Source organism: Ochotona princeps, chromosome 5 (assembly GCF_030435755.1).
Source record: "Ochotona princeps isolate mOchPri1 chromosome 5, mOchPri1.hap1, whole genome shotgun sequence".
Classification (NCBI taxonomy): Eukaryota; Metazoa; Chordata; class Mammalia; order Lagomorpha; family Ochotonidae; genus Ochotona; species Ochotona princeps.
This window is the reverse complement of record NC_080836.1, coordinates 103,266,086-103,288,800: the sequence shown is the minus strand read 5'-3', so window position 1 is coordinate 103,288,800 and position 22,715 is coordinate 103,266,086. Positions and strand designations below refer to the sequence as shown.

At 53.0% G+C, this 22,715-nt stretch overlaps 1 protein-coding gene across 2 annotated transcripts in view; it reads left to right on the top strand.

The window, feature by feature from the left end:
* NGEF (neuronal guanine nucleotide exchange factor) overlaps positions 1-22,715 on the top strand; it is an 87,219-nt gene that overhangs the window by 53,331 nt on the left and 11,173 nt on the right. Inside the window, exons 1-3 of one of the 2 annotated variants that reach the window (XM_004576721.2) lie at positions 1,426-1,641; positions 2,339-2,481; positions 11,939-12,243. In XM_004576721.2, the coding sequence (XP_004576778.1) occupies positions 1,535-1,641; positions 2,339-2,481; positions 11,939-12,243 (555 nt within the window). In that variant the 5' untranslated portion in view covers positions 1,426-1,534. Of the gene's footprint in view, positions 1-1,425; positions 1,642-2,338; positions 2,482-11,938; positions 12,244-22,715 lie in introns of those variants that run through there. The other variant, XM_058665115.1, reaches the window with a different exon arrangement.

Below are 22,715 nucleotides of genomic sequence, written 5' to 3'. Positions count from 1 at the left end.
GGGGGGGCAAGGACTGGACCGTGAGGAGCAGAGGGCAGCACTTAGCCAAGGCCAGCACCTGGAGATGGATTGGAAGAGCTGGGTGGTGCTGGGCCACCACACCACAGGCCAGACATGAGCGAGTGTACGGGGGCTTTCAGCAGCCTGCTGATGAATGCTCAGGTGCAGTGCCTCCACAGGAGATGGCAGAATCGGACTCCTGGCTCAAGGAGAGGTGGTGGCCTAGGGAGAGGAGAGACCTAGGAACGGGCAGATGGCTGTGTGGACCTGGGGATGGGAAGCGGAGGATTCATGGATCCACTAGTCACGCGTGTGTGGGGTGAGGGCCAGCTTCCGAGTGCTACCTGGCTGGACAGGGACACGCAGTGTACGAGATGGATATGCTGTGTGCAGTGATGGACACACTGTGTACACTGGCACACTATGCATTCATTGACGCAGTGTGAGACAGCGGAGCAGGGAGGAGGGCGAGGGGTCCGCGGAGATTCCTGCGGTCCTCCAGCCGAGGAGGCAAGCAGCAACTCCTTCCTGGTGTTGCGTTTCGGACTGCCAGGGCAAAGGCAGAACCTTTGCTACTGAAAGCATCCAGCACAGCGCAGAGCGCGGGAACTTCAACACCCCGCGAGGAACACGCGCCCAATGCGCCGTCTCCGCCGCGTATCCCGGGCCAGTCCACGCGGAGCGGCACCGTCACGGAGCCCTGGGCGACTGACCCTGCAGGAGAGCCGGTGGCTGCTCCGGTACGCTGTCTCCCCTGGAGGGCCCACACACAGCCGCGTACTCGGCCGCGCCAGGGTGTAGGGGTCGCAGAGGGCGACCAGTTGAGGCTGCGTCCAGACCTGCCAGGGAGAGGTCTCCGGGTTGGGCTTATCTTCTCCTCTGTAAGGGTCGGGAGCTGGCAGTGGGGGACAGTGACCCCCGGGAACCCCAGGCTCTGCCCGGACTCACGAAGGCATCTGCAGCGGGTAACCCAGGGCTCGGGGCAGCAGAGACGGGGTCGCGGAACCCTCTCCTTGCTGGATGCAGCAGAGGATGCCCGGCATGGGCAAGGCAAGAGGTTCACGCGGTCTTGGGGACAGAAGGTCGCCTCGTCTGACGCTTCCTAGAACGCCCCGAGAGCGGGGGCAGCCCGGCCCACGGCAAGCAGGGGGTGGGCAGGCGGAGGCGCAGCCTGCGGGCTCCCTCCCGCCGTCCCCGGCTCCCGGGCAGGGCGCGATCAGCGCGGGGGAAGCGATGCGGGCGAGCGCCAAGTGCCCGGCGGCGGGCTGCTCCCGCGGGACTCGGGTCGCGCCCAGCGCTGGCACCCCCGCCGCGCTGTCGCCCGGCCTCGCCCCCGCCGCGCGCGCCCCTCCCGCCTCCCCCGTTGCCGTGACAACCCCGGGAGCCTCCAGGCGCGCGCGCGCCCGCGGGAGCGGTCGACAGCGGCGGCGACGGCGGCGGCGGCGGCTCCAGCTCCAGCGGCGCGCGCTGCGACCCCCGCTCCGGAGCTCTCGCGTCGCCCCCGGCTTGGGCCCCGGCCCCCCGCGCGGCCCCCATGGAGCTGCTGGCGGCCGCCTTCAGCGCTGCCTGCGCTGTGGACCACGACAGCTCCACCTCGGAAAGCGACACGCGCGACTCGGCTGCGGGACACCTGCCCGGCAGGTGAGGGAACGCGGGCGGCCCTGCCTGCCCTTGCGTGCAGCCCCGCTTTGCTGCCCGTCCGCCTTGCGCCCCGGGCGGCAGGCACCCATCCGCTCGACTTATCCGCAGCCCCCGCCGCCTCTGCGCCCCATTCCCACTCCAATCGCTCCTCGGTTCCGGTCCCCTCCGCCACCGCCACCACCACCAGACAGCCGGCGAGGATCGCGTCCTGGCGCAGACCCCTAGCGCCCCGTCCCTGCCCGGAGTCACCCCGCGCTCAAGGCACGAGTGTCGCCTCGGCGTCCCCCTCGGCCCGCTGCGGGGGCACTGGGACGCGAGCCTGGGGCCCCGAGAAGGGCTGGGAGCCGGGTGGTGGCGAGGAACGGCGAGGCAGCCTTCTCTCGGCCGGCCGGAGCATTCGTCGGGGTGGCGGGTCGGTGCCGCGTAATGGGCAGGGCGCGCCAAGTTTCCGACGCTTGCCAGGAAGCTCCAAAAACCTGAAGGGCCGGGCGGGCTGGGTGGGGATGAATCACCCGGTGGCGCCCCGGGGCGGTGACAAACGGGGTCTTGTGGGGCCCGCCCGGTTCGGAGGGGCGGCGGTCGCTGTGGCCACGCCGCCTGGACGGTCCTGGACTGGGGCCCGCTGGCCGGCCAGCCTGCCCGGGCTGTGTGTGGTTGCCTGGCAGTAACCGGCCCCTGCCTCCTCCCTCTCCCGCAGCGAGTCGTCCTCCACGCCTGGCAATGGGACCACACCCGAGGAGTGCCCGGCCCTGGCCGACAGCCCCACCACGCTCACCGAGGCCCTGCAGAGGATCCACCCCATCCCTGCCGATTCCTGGAGAAACCTAATCGAGCAAATAGGTGCGTAGTCGCCCGGCGGGGCAGACCCTGGCTACAGGCGGGCTTGGGGTCTCCCTCCTGTTAGGGCGCATCGGAGTTGCCCCTGAGCGCGTGCACCTGTGGTGGCTGGGGGACCCGTCTGGATTTGTGTCTCAGTGGCGTCTTAGGCCAAAAGGCCGCATAACCAGAGCGCGCCGCGGCTGGACTTACTCCGCAGGTAGCTTTCTGTCCCCGCGGTCTCCAGTCTCCGGGAAGGTCCGCCCAAGCCCAGCACTTTCCCGGGGAGGAGGAAAGAGGGTGTTGGGGGCAGCGCTGCTAATCTCAGAGGGAGCCAGGACTGGGCGGCCCCAGCCGACAGGGACCAGGGGAGGCCTGGGAGGGTGCACAGCATTGGAGCTATGGAAAAGGCAAGCGTGTGCCAGGGGACTGTGGGAGGCCGAGGCAGCGGGGCTGACTTTGCACAAGGTGAGGTTTGGATGCGACAGGGCTGTAGGTGTCTGAAGGCAGGGAAGTCCCTATGTGTGTCCAGCCCCTGGGGGGCACAGAAGCTGCTCCGGTGCCAGATCACCAGCACCTGCAGTTGGAACAAAGACAAGAAAAAGAAACTGCTAATGACATAAGGCTGGGGCTGCTGTCAGGCCAGGCAAGCTGGGAACCCATGGGTTGCATTGCCCTAAGAGTGGGCCCTGGAGTGAGCCTGCCTGCTTGGAACACCTCCCTGCCCTCAGACACTATGGGAGCGGTCCCGCCTTAAATAAACTCTCCCAATTTGGAAAGTTTCTTATTCAGGCTGTAATTGCCACCCTCTGGTCCCTGGTCCTGGGACACATCAATTCAGAGTGGCCCCAGAGTGGAAGTGCAGCTGCCCCCGTCCCAGGGCCCGGCTGGCCCACTCTGCAGGCTGCACCTGCTATCCCCCACCCCAGTCCCAGTGCACACACCCAACCTGCGGAAGAGCTGGGCCGCAGAGCATGGCACTGGCAGGCCCCTGCATGCCAGGCTGGCCCAGGGCACCTGTGCCCCGGATGAGAGGCAGACTCCTGCGAATAACCGCCCCTTCCCGCCTCTGCCATCACAGACCCAGGAAATGCTGCCTTCCGCCCTCTTGCAAGGGTTCTTCTTGGAGTAAGAGCAGAAAGAGGGTCAGAGGCCATGGTGCTGGGGGAGAGACCCCCCCAGAGGCTACTATGTGCAGTCTGAGGTGTGCAGGTACCTTGGCAGTGTGAGCTGGAAGCAGGGTGTGAGGCCCTGGAGGCCTTGCGTTTCTCGACTGCTAGATGTCGCATGCATTCTGAGTGTCTCCCCCAGGGCCCCTGCCAGGAGCCTCTGGTCCCTGGGGAGGTGGGTGTGTGGGGTGATATCCGGGAGGAGGTCTCTGCTCAGAGCCTCTGTCTCAGCTGTGGGTGGGGTGCGGAGCTGACTGCTGCTGCCAGGTGTTAAGAGAGGACGGCAGGTTCCCATGGGAATGGCGTGGAGCTCAGGGGCTCTCGCAGGTGTTCTGAGGACCACACTGTTGCCACAGGCAGTAGCTCCCACCAGAGCCAGGCAGCAGTGGGTTTGGCCTGTGCATGATGCAGTGCCTGGGGGGTCACAGAGGCCAGCTGAGGTCCCAGGAGACCCTGAGGGCAGCTACCTAGGCACACGTGCCTGTGACATCTGTGCGTGCTGTGCGGGCTCTGGCACCTGGGGTTTGTCTTGAAGAGGGTGCTCAATACAAACAAACCTTCCACCCTTGAGAAGGTGTCAACCAAAATGTATTCTGGGAAAGAAAGGACCAGCAAGTGGGCGGGGGCAGAGGCGTTAGAGAGGCTGGAAGGGGTGAGGATTCCAGCCTGGCCATGAGCATTCTAACTGAGGAAGGATGGAACTGGACACTTTCATAGGCGAGAGCTGGCTGATGGAAGGTCATGGTAAGTATGGCCTCCGAGGACACAGAATCCTGCAGGTGGCGCTGTCCTCCTTGACTAGCAATCGCAATTCGGGGCAAGTGAAAGTGGGTGTGAGAGTGGCCCCACAGCTTGCCCCAGGAAATGGGTGTTCACAATCAGGCTCTAAACACCTTTGGAGGAAAAAAAGTATAAGATTTTTTAAAATAAATTTGTATTGAAAGCTACAAGTAAAAATACCTGGTGAAGAGTGATGCAAAGCAGTGGGCGTGTCCTAGTTCAGGGCACACATCCAGAGCCAGTCCATCCCAGCCAGACCATCACCCGGCTCCCTGTCCACCTCCATGCATGCCTCATGGTGCAAGCCAGGCTGCTGCAGGTCCGGACGTCACAGCCTATGTGGAGAAACCATGGGTGCCCTTTTGGCTTTCCTTGGCCAGCATCTTCCTCTGTTCCTGGTGCTGCTACAACCAAACCCCCTCATCAGGTAACCTGGAGACAGCAGGCTGTTGGATTATGGTTCTGGAGTCTGGGAAATCCCAGTCTCGCAGAGACTGCTGGGTCTGCTTGGAAGATGGCAGAGCCTCCTACACATCCTCTCTGGGATGGCAGGGAAGAGGTGCCCCCCCTTTTGCTTTGTAAGGGCAGGAATCCCACCGGCGAAGGAATAGAGGCAGGGGAACACACTGCAGGACGCTCCGCATGCCCATGACACGGGGAGGAACTGTGACAGCAGGCTTTGGTCAGTTCTCCTGCCGCCGCGTCCTGGAGCACAGCGTGCCAGAAGCCCACCTGCGGATTGCAGGCCCCGGAGAGGCGGCCAGTGGCGGCCGCTGCCCTGTGACCTCCAGGTCGCGGTCTCCACCCCAGTGAGCCGCAAGGCAGATATCGTGGGATCAGTCTGGCCCAGCAGCCATCAACAATCCATGAGATGAGATACTTTTGTGAAGTCTGGAGACTGCATTTGAAAAAAGAAGAAGAAGAAGAAGAAGAAAAGATTTTGTCTGAAAGGGACAGTCAGAGAGAGAGACTCTTCCCTCCCTGGTTCGCTCCAGCAGCTAGCTGCACCAGCCAGGTCTGGACCAGGCTGAAGCCAGGAGCCAGGAGCTTCCTCTGGGTCTCACACGCAGGTGCAGGGGCCTGAGGACCTGGAGCAGCCAGGATTCAAACTAGCGCTCATCTGTGATGCCAGCCCCCTGCAATGGCAGTTGAGCCTGTTACATCACACTTCTGGCCCTGGAAGGTGCATTTTCAAAAGGTGTTCAGAGGCCAGCTCATGGCACGGCCAGCTAATCCTCTACCTGCAGTGCTGACGTCAGTATCAATGCTAGCTTGAGTCCTGGCTGCTCCATTTTCCATCCAGTTCCCTGCTAATATGCCTGAGAAAGCAGCAGAGAGAAACCCAAGTTCTTGGGGCAATGCGTGCGCAGAACACACCTTGTGCATAGGCAGCGGGGAGCCGGGAAGGCCTTGTCCACTGCTGTGTCCTTGTGGGACACTGCCATGATGCAATCAGGGCCTAGCCCAGCAGCTCGAAAGCTACTTTTGTTGTTACGCAACATATTTTGTATACCTATATTCTATTTTGATGATCTTACATAGTTGATTAGGGCACAAAGGGTCAAGGGCTACAGGAAAGTGGGTAAGACCATTGTTTCCACATTCCCTTTTTTCCTTTTTGTGCAAAATATTTTTTTTAAGATTTATTTATTTTTATTTCAAAGTCAGATATACAGAGAGAGGAGGAGAGACAAAGAGTAAGATCTTCTGTCCGATGATTCACTCCCCAAGTGAGCCGCAACGGCCGGTGCTGCGCCGATTCGAAGCCGGGAACCAGGAACCTCTTCCAGGTCTCCCACGTGGGTACAGGGTCCCAAAGCTTTGGGCCATCCTCCACTGCTCTCACAGGCCACAAGCAGGGAGCTGGATGGGAAACAGGGGCCTGCTACAATTAGAACCAGCAATCATACGGGATCCTGGCCCGTGCGAGACAGGGCAAGGACTTTAGCCACTAGACCACCGTGCCAGGCCCTGCACAATTTATTTTTTAAGATTTATTTATTTTTATTGGAAGGTCAGATTTACATAGAGAAGGAAAGACAGAAAGATCTTCCATCTGCTGCTTCCCTAAGTGACCACAACGGCCAGAGCTGAGCTGATCCAAAGCCAGGAGCTTCTTCCAGTCTCCCTCATGGGTGCAGGGTCCCAAGGCTTTGGGCTCTCCTCGACTGCCTTCCCAAACCACAAGCAGGGAGCTGGATGGGAAGTGGTGCAGCCAGGATTAGAACCAGTGCCCATATGGGATCCTGGCACAAGCAAGGCAAGGACTTTAGCCATTAGGCTACCAGGCCAGGTTATGCACAATATTTTTTTTATGATTTATTTGAAGAAAGAATCAAGATGGCAGAATAGGGTAAGACAGGTTTAAACAGACAGAGAAACATTGGCCAGTGTGAAGCAGAGAAGGCACGTTCCAGTAAAAAGGAGAGGCCAGAACAGTAGCAGAGGGCACCTGGAGACTGACAGACACAGGAAAGCAGCAGACACAGCGGTGTGGTGATGCAGTGACTAATACCCAAGCAGCATTCAGCAAGTAGCAATCTGAACTCCACCAGCAACCAGGTGGGAAAGAAGGTTCACCAGGAGCTCAGGAGGTGAACCCAGACAAAGAACTGCTCGTCCTGCTGGTCTGTTTGATTTGACCAGGAGCAGAGAAAAAGCAGCAGGTCCCACAAGGCCAGTGCAGGAACAGGGTGGATTTCACAACCCTTCCACCCCCTAGAGCTGAGTAGGGCACAATTTTGTATAGGGAGGCAAAGGCTATGGGACAGGACTGCGCATGCACTGAGCTGGGAGTGAACTCAATGGGCTCAGCTCAGTGCAACAACGTGGCATCCTAAGGGTTCCACCCAAGATAGGTAGGAGAAGCCCTCAGACCTGATGGCCAGCAGGTCAAGAACTCTAGTAGTGGCATATCAGGCGCCATTTTGTACAGTGTGGAAAACTGTAAGACTGCAGGGACAACAGTGAGCTGTGCATGTGCTGAGATGGGAGCGAGCTCACTGAGCCCAGTGCATTGCACTGTCCCACAGGGAAAATAATACCAACTACGGCACTGTACGGGTAAAATAGGTCCATGTGACCCTCAGATCTAACGGCCAACAGGTTCCTGCAAGATCGCCACCAACAACAAGCTAGCGGGCTTGGCAGCGTGGCCTGGTGGCTAAGGTCCTTGCCTTGATCCCATATGGCCGCTGGTTCTGATCCCGGGAGCTCCACTTCCTCTCTGTCTCTCCTCCTTTCAGTATATCTGACTTTGTAATAAAAATAAAATAAATCTTAAAAAAAAAAAAAAAGACTACTTCTAAAAAAAAAACAAACAAAAAAAACCAACAACCTAGCTAAATTGGACCCCTGGTGTCTCCGTAATCCTGGGACCTGCTCCAACCGGAAGTGGGAGAAAGGTTGTATAGACAACGGTGCAGCCTCAGCAGTGTCACAGGAGGTGGAGAGTGGTGAGCCTGGAGCTGGGGCTACGGAGACCATGGTGGAAATCTAACATAGGAACCCAGACCTGGAACTTGCTGGAGGGAGTGGCATAGTGACTACAAAGAGCCATGTACCAACTGCAGTAAGTAAAATTGAACTGTAGACACAGCTTAGAAACCTGCCCCAAGGAGAAGATCCTGCTAACCAGAAGTACAGTGACCAAGAGCAAAAGAAGAGACACAGGCAAAATGAATAGTACTGAAGACTCCCCTGCAAAGGAACAAAACCCTATGCCAACTTCAGAGTTCACTGAGAAAGACATCGAGAAAATGGGAGATACAGAATTCTAAACGCTTGTTATAAAGCTTCTTATCAACAATGAGAAGCACTTAATACAGAAGTTCAAGGAATTTGAGGAATATGTCACACAGGAAATGAATCAAAAGAAAGCTTACACATTAGAAATGAGGAATACAGTGGAACAAATTAAAAGTACAGTGGAGAGTTTCCAAAATAAAATGAAGGAGGCAGAAGAAAGAATCTCAGAATTGGAAGATATTTCCTATCACCAGCGGAAACAAACAAAAAGCTGGAAGCAGAGCTGGGTCAAGCTGGAAAAAAAAAAAAGCATTCAAGAATTGAAAGATACGATTGAAATCCCAAATGTAAGAATTATGGGAGTCCCAGAAGGTACAGAAAGAGAAGCTGGGATTAAGGGTGTATTCAATGAAGTAATATTGGAAAATTTCCCTAATCTAAAGAAAGAATTGGCAAACAACATCCAGGAGGGACACAGAATTCCCAACAGGGTTGGCCAAAAGCGACCTTCACCACGACACATGATCATCAAGCTCTGTTCAATTGAACATAAGGAAAAGATCCTTAAATGTGCACGTAAAAGAAATAAATTGACATATAAAGGAATGCCAATCAAATTCACAGACCTCTCCCAGGAAACTCTACAGACAGAAGAGAATGGAGCGACATAGTCCAGATTCTAAAAGCAAAAAATTATCAGCCAGGATAATGTACCCAGAAAAGCTTTTCTTTGTCTTTGAAAATGAAATAGAATTCTTCCACAGTAAAGAAAAGTTAAAAGAATTTGCCTCTTCCAAACCTGCCCTACAAATGATACTTCAAGATGTTCTCTTGACAGAGAAGAGGAATAGCACCCAAGAAAACCAAAGGCAAGATTTATGTATTTTTTTGTTGGAAAGTCAGAATTACATAGAGAAGGAGAGACAGAGAGGAAGATCTTCTATCCATTGGTTCGCTACCCAAGTGGCCACAATGGCTGGAGGTGAGCTGAACTGAAACCAGGAACCAGGAGCCTCCTCTGGGTCTCGCGCGTTGGTGCAGGGTCCCACACCTTTAGGCTGTCTGCTTTAGCTTTCTTAGGCCACAAGCAGAGAGCTGGATGGGAGGTGGAGCAGCTGGGAAAGGAATCAGTGCCCGTATGGAATCCTGGTGAATGCAAAGCAAGGACTTTTAGCCACTAGGCTACTGAGCCAGGTCCATAACATAAACATGTAAGACAGTTAATAAATGATTAAGAAAATGTAATAAAATTGTCTGTGATTTGAAATTATTTTAGATTAATAGTTGTATTTTTTACTTTTTAAAAAGCAAAAGTAATACCAAACTACTTTTGATATTAACAGCTATAATTGTGTTGTAATTTTGCCTAGTGGTTATAATGCCAATCTGGGGCCTGACACGATAGCATAGCAGTTAAGGTCCTTGCCTTGAATACCCGAGTTCCCATGTAGGAGCTGGTTCCAATCCTGGTGGCCCCGCATCCTGCCCAGCTACCTGCTTCTGGCCTGGGAAAGCAGTTGAGGATGACCCAAAGCCTTGGGACCCTGCGTCCGTGTGGGAGACCCAGAGGAGGCTCCTGGCTTCGGATGGGCTCAGCTCCATCCGAGTGAACCATAGGACAGAATCTCTTCCGCTCTGTCTCTCCTCTCTGTATATCCGCCTTTCCGATTAAAAATAAATAAATCTTTAAAAAAATGCCAATCTGGACATCTCTGTCCCATAGGGTTGCGAATGTTCAAATTCTCTCTTCTCTATTCCAGCTTCTTGGAAGGCAGTGAGGGATGGTTCATTTAGTTGAGTCCCTTCCATACACAGAGAAGACCCACATTAACACTACACTCCCTGGCGTCCAGCTGGCCGAGTCCTGCCATTACCAGTACTTGAGGAATGAAGCAGGGGCCGAGACTTCCTAATAAAGTCAATGAAAAAAGTGATTGCCTGTTATATTCTGGTGGAAAAGTTTGAATATAGCTCTGTCATTAAAAATATATTTTAGAACATTTTATTAATATTAACAATTGTTCCTAATAATTAAAATACTTGTATTTGAAATAGAATCAGATTGTTTATCAAATAAAGTACCCTATTTTGTTGGAAAAAAAAAACCAAAGGCAAATGTGAAGAACATCCCAGTAAAATAACAGAAGACTAAATCAATGAACAACCCATTGCATAAATGACAGGACCAAATTACCACCCATTCATGTTAATCCTGAATATAGGTGGCTTAAGCTCAATAAAACATCATAGATTAGTAGACTGGATTAAAAAAACAAAGCCCATTTGTTTGGTTTTCTACAGAAGACATATCTCACCAATAAAGATAAGTGAAACTGTATCTCATGGGTTTTGATTTTTTGGTTATGGTTAGTTTCATCTCTTCAAAACACTTCCTTCTGATTAAATTCTTTAGTGACTCATATATAATACAATAGCATCATTTTCTTCAAGAAGGTTCTTGATTTTCTTTTTTCATTTCTTCAGCGACACATTAGGCATTCAGTAGCATGTTATTTAACTTCATGGTGTTGTAAATTTCTATTTTTCTTCCTGTTGTTGACTTTGTATTGTGGCTTTTCATTTAAGAGGATGTAGAGTAACTCGGTAATGGAGTCTGTCACATCCAGATGTGAGGATACAATGCAGTATGCATCTGTACTTCCAGATCAAAGATGGGCTCCCAATGAAACTGTAAAGTATATGTTGACAATAGGATGCTGGACTCTCTGCCACTGTCCATGCCCGCAATGATGAACATGTGACTATTTGTGAAGAACTGTACTATAGTAATGATATAGGGGAACTCAGTGGGGGGGAGGGAATTGGGGAGGGGATAAGGGAAATCCCAGAGTCTATGGAACTGTATCATAAAGTGATGATAATAATAATAGAGAAATAGAAAAATAATTTGGTCTCATTAAAAATATTACACAAAGGGCCCAAAACTGTGAAGTTATCACATACATATTCTCTTATGATAATAAAAGGCGCTACATTTATTTGAAAGGAAGAGTTACAGGGTAGTAGTAAGAGGGTACAGAGAGAGCTGTAAAGGCTGGGGTTGGGCCAGGCTGAAGGTCCCTCTTGTGGTGCAAGGACTTAGCACTTAGCACTTCTTTTGCTGCGTCCCCAGGAACATTAGCAGGAAGCGGGATCAGCCAGGACTTAACCCACTGACCGTATGGGATGCTCATACTCCAGGTGGTGGCTTAGCGTGCTATGCCACAACAATAAGCACACCCCTGGTGATAGAATCCCACTACATCACTGCCCCAGGCCTCATCGTGGTTGAAGCAAGTCTCAGCCTTAATCTGTTAACTGAAATTCTCCTGGTCAAGCTTCCCCCTCCTGGGTCGCAGGCGGGGGTGGAGGGGGAGGCAGACATCCAAACCATTCTGCAAACCCCAGCACCCACCGCTGGGATGGTGGGATGCTGACTTTCCTTGCACAGGAAGATTGGCAGCGACTCCTGTTGCACGAATGAGCCAACTGGGGTTTTAATATTGAGGCATCTAAGGTTCTGGCAAGTGGCCTGAAGGGACATTGGCAGGCACTCTGTACTCTGGCCGTGACTGCATCAAGGTCCCTGCCGCCTCACCTGCGGGTTTCTCTTCCGCTGGGGAAAGTTGGGCATGCTGAGCCCTCCCGGGAGTTTGCCTCAGCTGCAGCGGGTGCGGGGTGCAGGTGTGTGTGTGTCTATGTAAAATTGTGCCCGACCAGCACGCCCCGGCCTGGTGACTGTGGATGAGGGCGCCTCTGAAATCTCTGTCTTCTGTCTCTGCCAGGGCTCCTGTATCAGGAATACCGGGACAAGTCGACCCTGCAGGAAATCGAAACCCGGAGGCAGCAGGATGCAGAGATACAAGGCAATGCTGACGGCTCCCCGGCCAGTGAGGGCACCCCCGAGGAGGAAGAGGAGGAGGAAGAGGAGGACGAGGAGCCCGCCAGCCCGCCCGAGAGGAGGACCCTGCCCCAGATCTGCCTGCTCAGTAACCCCCACTCACGGTTCAACCTGTGGCAGGACCTGCCCGAGATCCGGAGTAGCGGCGTGCTGGAGATGCTGCAGCCAGAGGAGATCAAACTGCAGGAGGTGCGGGCCGGGGCGGCACCTGTCGCCGGAGTGTGGGCGGGACCGCGGGAGGTGTGTCGTCATGGGGTGGGGCGGGGGCGCGGGAGGTGTGTCGTCAGGGGGAGGGGCGGGTGTCGTCATGGGGGCGGGCCGCTGGAGATATGTCGTCACGGCGGGCCCGGAGCCTGGGAGACACCTGTCGCTGGGGTGTGGGCATGACTGCGGAACTCCCCCGAGGGCCGCCTTCCTGGCTGAGGTTACCTTTGGGGTCCGAGCTTGTCCGTCTTTGCCAGCGTCACTGGCAGGGGCTGTGCGACTGGAACACGCAGGGAATCCATGGAGAGGCTTCCGGGTCGAGCCCAGCGGGGTCCTGAAGTGGTGGGGACCTGGGGTCTCGCGCACCTGTTGCTGAGGGGTCTCAAGGTCGCCTGCTGGGAAAGAGGATCGCTTCAGGCTGGCAGCAGCAGAAGGGAGCAGCTGGAGGTCTGTGTGCTAACCTGCGTGTTGAGGGACGCGTGGTGGGAGAGGCGGAGTCCGCGCAGATGTGGGTAATCTGGGTGATCCTCCCCGGGCTCACTCTCATCCCCCTCCCAAGCCCCAGTTGCTGCTGGTCCTTAGCTGGCACAGACATTGGCAGCTGCTGTTTTCCCAGCCCAGCTGGGACCATCAGGTTCCCCCCATCAGCATCCCCAATCACACTTGGGCTTCATGATGCAGCTGCTGCCAGAGGAAGTTTCCATCAAACTCGGTGGGTTGTTGTGGGGGGGTTGTTTGTTTGTTTGTTTTTAAAGAGATTTGTTCATTTTACTTGGAAAGTAAGAGGCACAAAGAGAAATCTTCCACCCACTGGGTCACTCTCCAGATGGCTGCGACACCGCAGCCTGGGTTGCGGGAGCTTCTTCCAGGTCTCCCACGTGGGTTCAGGGGCCTGTGCACGTGGGCCATCCTCTGCTGCTTTCAGATCACAAGCAGGGAGGTGCATCAGAAGTGGAGTGGCCAGGACTTACCTCGCATCCATGTGTGATGTTGGTGCCGCAGACGGCAGCTTTGCCCACTAAGCCACAGCATCAACTCCTAAATTTTGATTTTTGAAGGGCCTCACGGCTCAACGAGGTGTGTGGCCCCATAAAATTAGGAAAAAATGTTTAAACGTTGTTGTATGTATGAGCAGTGATTTGTAAATGATCGCAGTAGTGGTTTTTTGGCAAACGTTCTGATGTAAAACTCAGAGACAAATCCTAACAGGACACAGAAGGCTGGGGCAAAGCCTTGCAGCACAAGCAAGGCCAGCAGCAGAGAGAAGGGCCCGTGTAGTAAGCAGAGATGAAATAATAAATACACAAAAGCGACCAGTGCGGAGGAGGGTGGCAGGTTAACGGGTCAAGGCCTTGGACTCCCTCTGCAAGTCAGGCTCTCCAACATTTGCAAAACTAAACCAAGGGCCCAGTGCCCTAGCATGATAGATTAAGCCTCCACCCGTAGTGCCAACATCCCATGTAGAGGCCAGTTTGAGTCCTAGCTGCTCCACTTTCTCTCCAGCTCCCTGCTAACACGCCTGGGAAAGCAGCAGAGAAGTCTGTATTCCTGGGGCCCTGATGCCCTCGTGGCTGCCAGCCTCGGGTCGACACAGCTCTGGCTGTTGCTGTCATTTGGAGAGCGAACCTACAGATAGAAGATCCTTCTGTCTCCTTTGAGCTCTGTAATTTTGCCTTTCGCATCTTTCGATCAGAGCGCCACGGGTACAGCGGGTTTGAGTGAGTGTAGGGTGGGCACGAGAGCTCCTGTGAGCAGGGACAGGTGTGCGACCGCCGGCTCCAGACCATCAGGGGATCCTCGCCCAGTGCGCAAAGCTTGGGTGAGCATCTGAGTGAGGATGCGTGCCCGGACCCCATCTTTGTGTCTTGTGAGACCATGTGGGAGGATGGCCCAGGCCACCCAGGAGGTCAGGGACTCCGCTGGCAGCAGCTCGGCCGCTCGCACCCTCCAGGATGTCTTCATCTGGTGTCTTGCTTTCATCTGCCTGCCCCTGACGACTTGTAAACTGGCGTGTTCCTTCCAGTGCGGCTGTTTCCGTTTCTTCACCACGTGTCTCTTATCCCTGGCCCCTGTTCCAAGGTGCTGTGTATGTTGTTCTGCGGGACTTGCCGCAGCTTTTCCTGCATGCTGGAGGGGAGTTCTCTCCTTGGTGTCACCAGTGTGTTCTCCCACAGCGTGTGAACTGTGACAGAGTGACTGCACATCAGCAGTCAGATCTTGGGCACATGACTTAGTGTCTGTGTGGCCCAGTGAAAGGGAGGCGCTTCTGTCTGCCTTTCGGAGACTGGGTGGCATTTGCTATTGTTGTTGCAAAGGGGATTCTCAGCTCCCAGTTCTACAGGCTGGGAGGGCGGAACCACAATGTCATCGGCTGTACATGGTGTAGTAGGCTAGGCCTCTGAGCGCGGTGCCAGCATCCCGTATGGGCATTGGTTTGTATCCCAGCTGCTCCACTTCCCATCCAGCTCCCTGCTTATGGTCTGGGAAAGCAGCAGAGGATGGCCCAAATCCCTGGGATCCTGCACCCCCATGGGGGACCTGGAGGAAGCTCCTGGCTCCTGGCGTCAGATTAGCTCAGCTCTAGAGGTTGCCGCTGTTTGGGGAGAGCAAGACGTTGTGTTTGTTTCTCTTTCTCTGCAAATGTACCCTTCAAAGAAAAACAAGAGTCAATCTTTATTATTATTATTATTTTAATAGTATAAAAGCAGGACAGGACTTGATCCCAAGCACTTTGATACGGAATAATGTTAACCTACGGGGAGGCTTGACCATTGTACCACACAGGACCTGCGCCATGGCATGTAAGACGAATCCAGCCAAACTCCTGGGCTTTTGTTGTTTCCTACAGTTCACATGAAACGTCAAGGTATCTGGGGCATACGGAACAATTTTGGAAACAGAAATAAGTACGGAGGAGTCATAATTATATGATGTTAAGATTTCACTAAAAATTTACACTAATCAAGACATGGAAAGGAGAATCCAGAACTGAACCCACACAGCCACAGCTGGAGGGTCGATGAATGTTGAAACAGTTGTACACTTGCAAAAAAATAACCTCAACCTGAACTTCACACCCTGTCCAAATAGCAGCTCAAAGTGAGCCATTGGCCTAAATGTAAATACAGAATCTAGCAGCTTTTAGAAAAAGCATGTGTTGGGGAAGATTATCAGTCTCCGAGAACTCTGATTTTTAAAATTTATTTTTGTTGGAAAGGTGGATTTTACAGTGAAAGAAGAAGAACAGAGATTTTCCATCCACTGGTTCACTCCCCAAGGGGCTGCCATAGCCAAAGCTGAGCCGATCGGAAGCCAGGAGCCAGGAGCTTCTCCTGAGTCTCCCATGTGGATGCAGAGTCCCAAGGCTTTAGACCATCGTCGACTGCCTTCCCAGACAACAAGCCAGGAGCTGGATGGGAAGCAGAGCAGCTGGGATACAAACCTGCATCTATACGTAATGTTGGCACCGCAGGGAGGGGATTAGCCTAGCACACCAGACCACTGGCCCCAGTGTGATAATTAACAAAAGGGAAATATTGAAAGGGGTGAATGTCTTAAATTTTACTTTGTTCAGCCTAACAAGTGAAGTATTCCCCTAGGTTTGTCTCATTGTGAGTCAAGACAAAAATTCATATAAAACATAAGTCAGTCAAATCTGCAGATAGCTTAAAGAAACAAAATACACTGGCTAGGTAAAAATGAATGCAAAGATTGGATGTTGGGAGCCAAGTGTGTCACTCTAATAAACCAGAGAAGAAATATGCCGTGCTGTTGGAAGAGACTGAAAGAGAAGACAGACCATCCTTTACCACCTAAATGAGCTCAGGAGGACACTGTTCAAGGTGTCTGAAAAATATGTCCAATATTACAGGCTCACACTCTGAAGAATCGGTGCAATGATAAAAGCCACAGGTAGTGCTTGCAAACCCTCCAAGGAGTAACCGAGGAAGCCGTCGCAAAGCCCAAGCCATCATTTGCTGCCCATGGTGGTTGTGGTGGTTGCTGACTTTAAAAATCCAAGGGCAGGTGGACATTTAGCCAAGGCATTACACGGGTGGCGTGGCACATCAGAGCGCCTGCACTCAGTGCCTGGCTCTGGCCTCTAGGCGGCAGCAGTGAGAACTCAGGTGACTGGGTCCCAGCTCCCGCTTGGATGCAGTTCCCAGCCCCGCCTCTGGCCCAGCCCCACTTGTTGTGTGTATTTGCGGAGCAATGGGAGACCAGTGGATAGGACCTGTGTGTGTGTCTCTCTCCCACTCTCCATATATATATATATATATATATATATATATATATATATATATATATATGTAATATACAATGTATATTGTATTGTGGGTATATTTTATATTATATATTAATATATAACATATATAAAGTTAAATGTTTAAAAGCCTGAGATAACAAATTAAAAATAGTATACCTGGGTCTGGCACAGTAGCCTAGTGGCTAAAGTCCTTGTCTCACGCACATGGGGATTCCATATGGGCACTGGTTCTAACCCCAGCAGCCTCATTTCCCATCCAGCTAGCTGCTTGTGGCCTGGGAATGCAGTTGAGGACGGCCCAATGCCTTGGGACCCTGCACTCAAATGGGAGACCCAGAAGAGACTCTGGGCTCCTGGCTTCAGATTGGCACAGTTCTGACCGTTGAGGCCACTTGGGGAGTGAATCATCAGATGGAAGATTTTCCTCTTTGTCTCTCCTCCTATCTGTATATCTGACTTTCCAATAAAAATAAAATAAATATTTAAAGAAATCAGTGGAGAATATTTCTAAAAAAATAATAATAGACCTGGGCCCAGCACTGTAGCCTAGTGGCTAAAGTCCTCACTTTTCATGTGTGGTTCCCATATGGGAGCTAGTTCATGTCCTGGTTGCTCCATTTCCCATCCAGCTCCCTGCCTGTGGCCCGGGAAGACAGTCAAGGACGGCCCAAAGCCTTGGGACCCTGTACCTATGTGGGAGACCTGGAAGAAGCTCCTGGCTCCTGGCTTCGGATCGGCATAGCTCGGGCCATTGTGGTCACTGGGGAGTGACAAACTAGATGGAAGATCTTTCTCTCTGTCTCTCCTTCTTTGTAATCTGACGTTCCAATAAATAAATAAATTTTTTTAAAAATAGTAGGCATAAGCTGGCTGTCCTAGGAGGTGGCTAGATAAAAGACACATGTACAATAGTTGCGTTTAATACCCATCAGCAAAACCTAGATTTCTTTTTTTTTTTAAAGATTTATTTATTGTATTACAAAGTCAGATATACAGAGAGGAGGAGAGACAGAGAGGAAGATCTTCCGTCCAATGATTCACTCCCCAAGTGAGCCGCAACGGCTGGTGCGCGCCGATCCCAAGTCATGAGCCAGGAACCTCTTCCGGGTCTCCCAAGTGGTTGCAGGGTCCCAAGGCTTTGGGCCGTCCTCAACTGCTTTCCCAGGCCACAGGCAGGGAGCTGGATGGGAAGTGGAGCTGCCGGGATTAGAACCAGTGCCCATATGGGATCCCGGGACGTTCAAGGTGAGGACTTTAGCCGCTAGGCCACGCCGCCGGGCCCAAAACCTAGATTTCAAGCAATTACAAAGGTTTAAAGGGAGCCCACGGTGCAGGGCTGTCATCTGCACTTCAAAATGACAGGCTTGTAAATGTAGACTTAAAACCCAGTGTTGGATTATGAACCTAGAGGGAGAACAGAGAGGAAGGGAGGGAATTTGGGGGAGGGAGAGGGGAGAGCCCACAGCCAACTAAATTGTATCAAAAAACAATTAAAACAAAAACAGTGTTGGGGGACTCTGTTTTCCCCCTTCTATTCCGTTTGAGCAATAGACAAAGACAGACAAACAGGTCTTCCATCTCTCAGCCCTACCTCAGATGGCCAGCAGCAGCGGAGTTTCGTCCAGGCTTCCCAGTGGGTGGCCAGCACCTGCTGCCTCCCAAGGGTGCCATAGCAGGAAGCTGGGATCAAGACTGAACTTGACCCAGGCACTCTGCCATGGAATGCAGGCGCCCCAGGTGGCCTGTTAGCTGGGAGGCCAGTGCAGCCCTGCCGCATCTGGCAACATCTGTATCAAAGGAGGAAGCCTGATTTGTAGACTGCTCCTCTTCTTGTTCCTGGGTGTTTAGCTTACCGCACCATCGGAGTATACACAAGTATCTGTTTTTAAGAATGTTCGTTCCAGCAGAAATTCGGAGGAGAAGGAGGGGAAGAAAGCTAAATGCCCAATGACGGGAACACTGTGGCACAGTGTAATATGCAACTACATGATGTTTAGCAAGATAATCTACCGCTAGACACAGATACAAAAGGTGCAAAGTTTCTAGCGGCAGGCCTTAGCAGTTAAGACTCTGACCTATCCCATATCAGGGTGCCTGGTTTGAGTCCCAGCTCCTCCACTTCCCATCCAGCTTCCTGCTACCTGGCACCTGAGGAGGCAGCCGATTACAGCTCAAGTGTTTGGGTTCATTCCAGTCCCTGCTGCCTTTGGCCCAGCCCAGCTCCAGCTGCTGCAGGCATCTGGGCAGTGAACCAGCAGGTAAATGCTCCTCTTCCTCTCCTCTCTCTCCTCCTCTCACTTTTGAGGTAGAATGAAAGCTAACGAAATCTAAAAAGTTTAAAATGCATTTTCAAAGAATGACATGGGTAAATATTCTTAGAACAGTTATTAAGCAAAGGAGCAGGGCAAACAATGCCTCTATAGCAGAGTGGATGTTTGTAATTCCCAATGGCTCAGTTACAAATATTTAAAAATAAGTAAGGATGACCTAACTAATACTTACTGCAGTGACATTCTCAGTGAACAACCCAGAGACACAGGTGTCAACATGTCTTCTCCTGAGTCACTGTGTTTGGCTTTTCATTTTCATTTCATTTATTTTAAAGCTTTATTGGGGGCCAGTGTTGTGGTGTACTGGATTAAGCCTTTGCTTGTGGCTCCAGCATCCCAGTTGCTCTGCTTCTGATGCAGCTTCCTGCTGATGTGCCTGGGAAGGCAGCAGAGGATGGGTGAAATGCTTGGGCTCTGCCACCCGCACGTGAGACCCAGGTGGAGTTCCGGAATCCTCCTTTCAGCTAGACCCGCTCTGGCCATGATGGGCCATTTGGGGAATGAACTAGCAGGTGCAAAATGTCTCCCTTTTCCCTGTCTCTCCCACTGTGTTATCCTGGCTTTCAAATAGGTAAATACAGCTTTTTTCTTTTTTAAAGATTTATTTTTTTTCTTATTACAAAGTCAGATATACAGAGAGGAGGAGAGACAGAGAGGAAGATCTTCCGTCCGCTGTTTCACTCCCCAAGTGAGCCACAACGGCCGGTGCTGTGCTGATCCCAAGTCATGAGCCAGGAACCTCTTCTGGGTCTCCCAAGTGGTTGCAGGGTCCCAAGGCATTGGGCCGTCCTCGACTGCTTTCCCAGGTCACAGGCAGGGAGCTGGATGGGAACTGGGGCTACCGGGATAAGAACCGGTGCCCATATGGGATCCCGGGGCGTTCAAGGTGAGGACTTTAGCAGCTAGACCACACCGCCGGGCCCAGATAAATACAGCTTTAAAAAAAAAGTTGAAGATTTATTTATCTGTTTGAAAGGCACAGATAAGAGAGGGAAAGAAAAGAGCTTCCGTTTGTCGATGTGGCTTTCCAAGGGCATCAACAGGAAGCTGGATCGGAAGCGGAGCAGCCAGGACTCAAACCTGCGCTCCAACATGGAAGCCATCCTGATCAGTAACTTGACCCCGTGCCGTAACAGCCACTTCTGTCCAAGCTTGTTTCTAAGAGCCGAACCTGAGCTTTGCGCTTGGATAATGGACACAGAAGCACCGTTGTTAGCTGCCATGTTCCAGATTCGTGCCTACCGTGTTAGATCTTGTCTCTGCGTACTCATCAAAGCCAACAGGCAACTCGCACTGCCTGCACAATCTGTTGTTTCTTTGACTACAAAAGCAGCAGGCTTGAGTGAAGTACTGTTCGCACCAGGAAAACAGCCCACGGCGATGGTCTTTTGGTAGGCCCGTGTCTCACCCAGTCCTGGAAGAATCAGGATCTGAGAACTTGTTAGTAACATTTTCCTCCTTGTAAAGCAAAAATGAAGTAGCTGAAACTGCAAAGGATTCTCTCGGTTTGCTGCTTTGTTTTCTAATTTATCTGAGGCCCTCGGTTCCCAGCCTCCTTTCTTGGATGGTTTTGGAGTTCACTATTTGAGAATGTGCGATGGTTTGAGCCATGAATTTGACATATATCTGTGCATACAGCCAGGAAGGAGAAAGCATGGGGTATTGTTAGTTAGGACTGACATTGAGCCATAGTGGGTGAAATTACTGGCTCCAATGCCTGCATCTCACATGGGCACTGGTTCGAGTCCCAGCTGCTCTAGTTCCCATCCAGCTCCCTGCTAACAGCCTGGCCCAAGTGCTTGGGCCCCTGCACCCAGGTGGGCGACCTGGAAGAAGCTCCTGGCTCTTGGTTTCCGCCTGGCCCAGCACTAGCTGTAATGGCCATCTGGAAAGTGAGATCTCTCCCTTTCACACCACCCTATCTCTGTCTTTCAAAAAATAACTCCTTAAAAAATTTATACACAGAAAAGGACCTGGAAGTGGCTATAGCCATTGGGCTGGTACCACCTGTGTCCCCAGCACACTCAGGAACCTCTCTCAATGGAGGAGGCAGAGACAAACGGACAACATGCATGGTCCCTGATCGTGTTGGGCTGGGTGCCTACAGCTGGGAAAGCCAGCAGGGAAGGCTGCTGTGAGACCCCGGTACCCAAGGCAGTGTGCCCAGATAGGACTCTGATCTTATCCCCTGAGAGCAACCCTGTACGGGTGGCGGGCTCTACACCTTGCCCAGCAGGCCAGGAACCTCTGCATTCTGTGGCTTCTCTGCCAGTTTCAGGCTGGCAGACTTGGACAACTGGAAACCAAATGTTCCCAGCAGTCCTGGCTGCATTCCTTGGAGATCGAACCCCTGGGGACCATAGCGGCACTCCTGGAGTTGTCAGGTTTAAGGTCAAAGCATGTTGAATTAGAGGGGGTCCTGTCCCATTGTCGGCACACACCAGCAGGGTCTGAGCATGCACCCCACGACCCCCCCCACCCCATCCCTGCACCAACCTCACCCAGCCTTGGCCGTCTTCCCACCTTTGGGATTGCCTTGGGTTTTCAAATGCACTTTTCCCAAAGGTCAGTCATGCTCACCCTGTCTTCAGCGGCACCTCCTTTTTTTCGGACACCATTGTGTACCTACATTCACTGCGAGCCAGTTGGGAGAGGAATCCCAGACATGCCTCAACTTGCCTTTGCGGAGGTCAGGGCTGCCGCAGCCCCTCCCCCCCAAGGTCTACATCCCACTCCCACAGCTGCTGGACTCAGCCAGGGAGGGCATGGATTCCAGAGGTCACCAAAGTCACTGTTGCAAAAGAGTGCATGGTACCATCGCCATCCCCACACCTGCTCACCTGAGCCACCGACCTGGCCACCGATGGTCCAGTCCTCAGCAGTCCGAGGTGGCCATTGTAGTTACCCCAACTCACCAAGACAAGGGAGGGGAAGACACGGGGCCTGGATGGTGAAGTCTGAATGGAGGGGTCCGGGCGACTTCCTCACAGCCACCAAGGTTAGCTGGAGCTCAAGGAGAGGCCAAGGTCCCGGGCATTCCTCCCGGCAGGCCGGCATTCTCCCCCCACACCACAGGCTGCAGCCAAGTGGCTGCTGGGTTGGAAAGTGGCCCCCATTGTTCCCATGTTGGCAGCTCAGTTCCCGAGGCAATAATATATTGAGAGAGTGACAGGTGGCTGGGTCCTGGGAATTAGCATTATCATCTGGGGAGGGGACTCTCCCTGTGCAGCCAGGCCTCACCTTTGTTTATTTGGAAAGCAGAGTTAGAAGGAGAGGGGAAGAGAGAGAAATCTTCCATCCATTGGTTCATTCCCCCAAGTGACTACAATAGCCAGAGCTGATCCAATCCAAAATTAGGAGCTAGGAGCTTCTTCCAGGTCTCCCACATGGGTGCAGGAACCCAAGCACTTGGGCCGTCCTCTGCTGCTTTCCCAGGCACATCAGCACGGAGCTGGGTCAGAAGTGGAGCAGCTGGGAGTTGAACCAGCACCCATGTGGGATGCCGGCACCATAGGCAGTAGCTTTCCCACCACTGCACAGAGCCAACTGCCGCCCTATTCTTCCTGCAGTGCCCAGACCTGGTCCTGTTAGAGCAGTGCTGAGTGGGGCCAGACACAGTGGGGCCTGCACATGTGCACCCAAGCTTGGGACACACAGTTACAAGGGCAGGGGGAGGAACACCCACCTGAAGGCCAGGGCTTCCAGGGTCCCCTGGGGCCACCAAGGCTCGAAGTTCTGGGGACCTCCCTGAGTAACAGTGACTCTCCTGGTGCCTGACAACCTTGTGAGTCCTCGGGTCAGCTCCTTCCAGAAGCAGAGCAGGTCGAGCGCAGAGGAAGAGCAGGGGTTGGGCTGGAAGC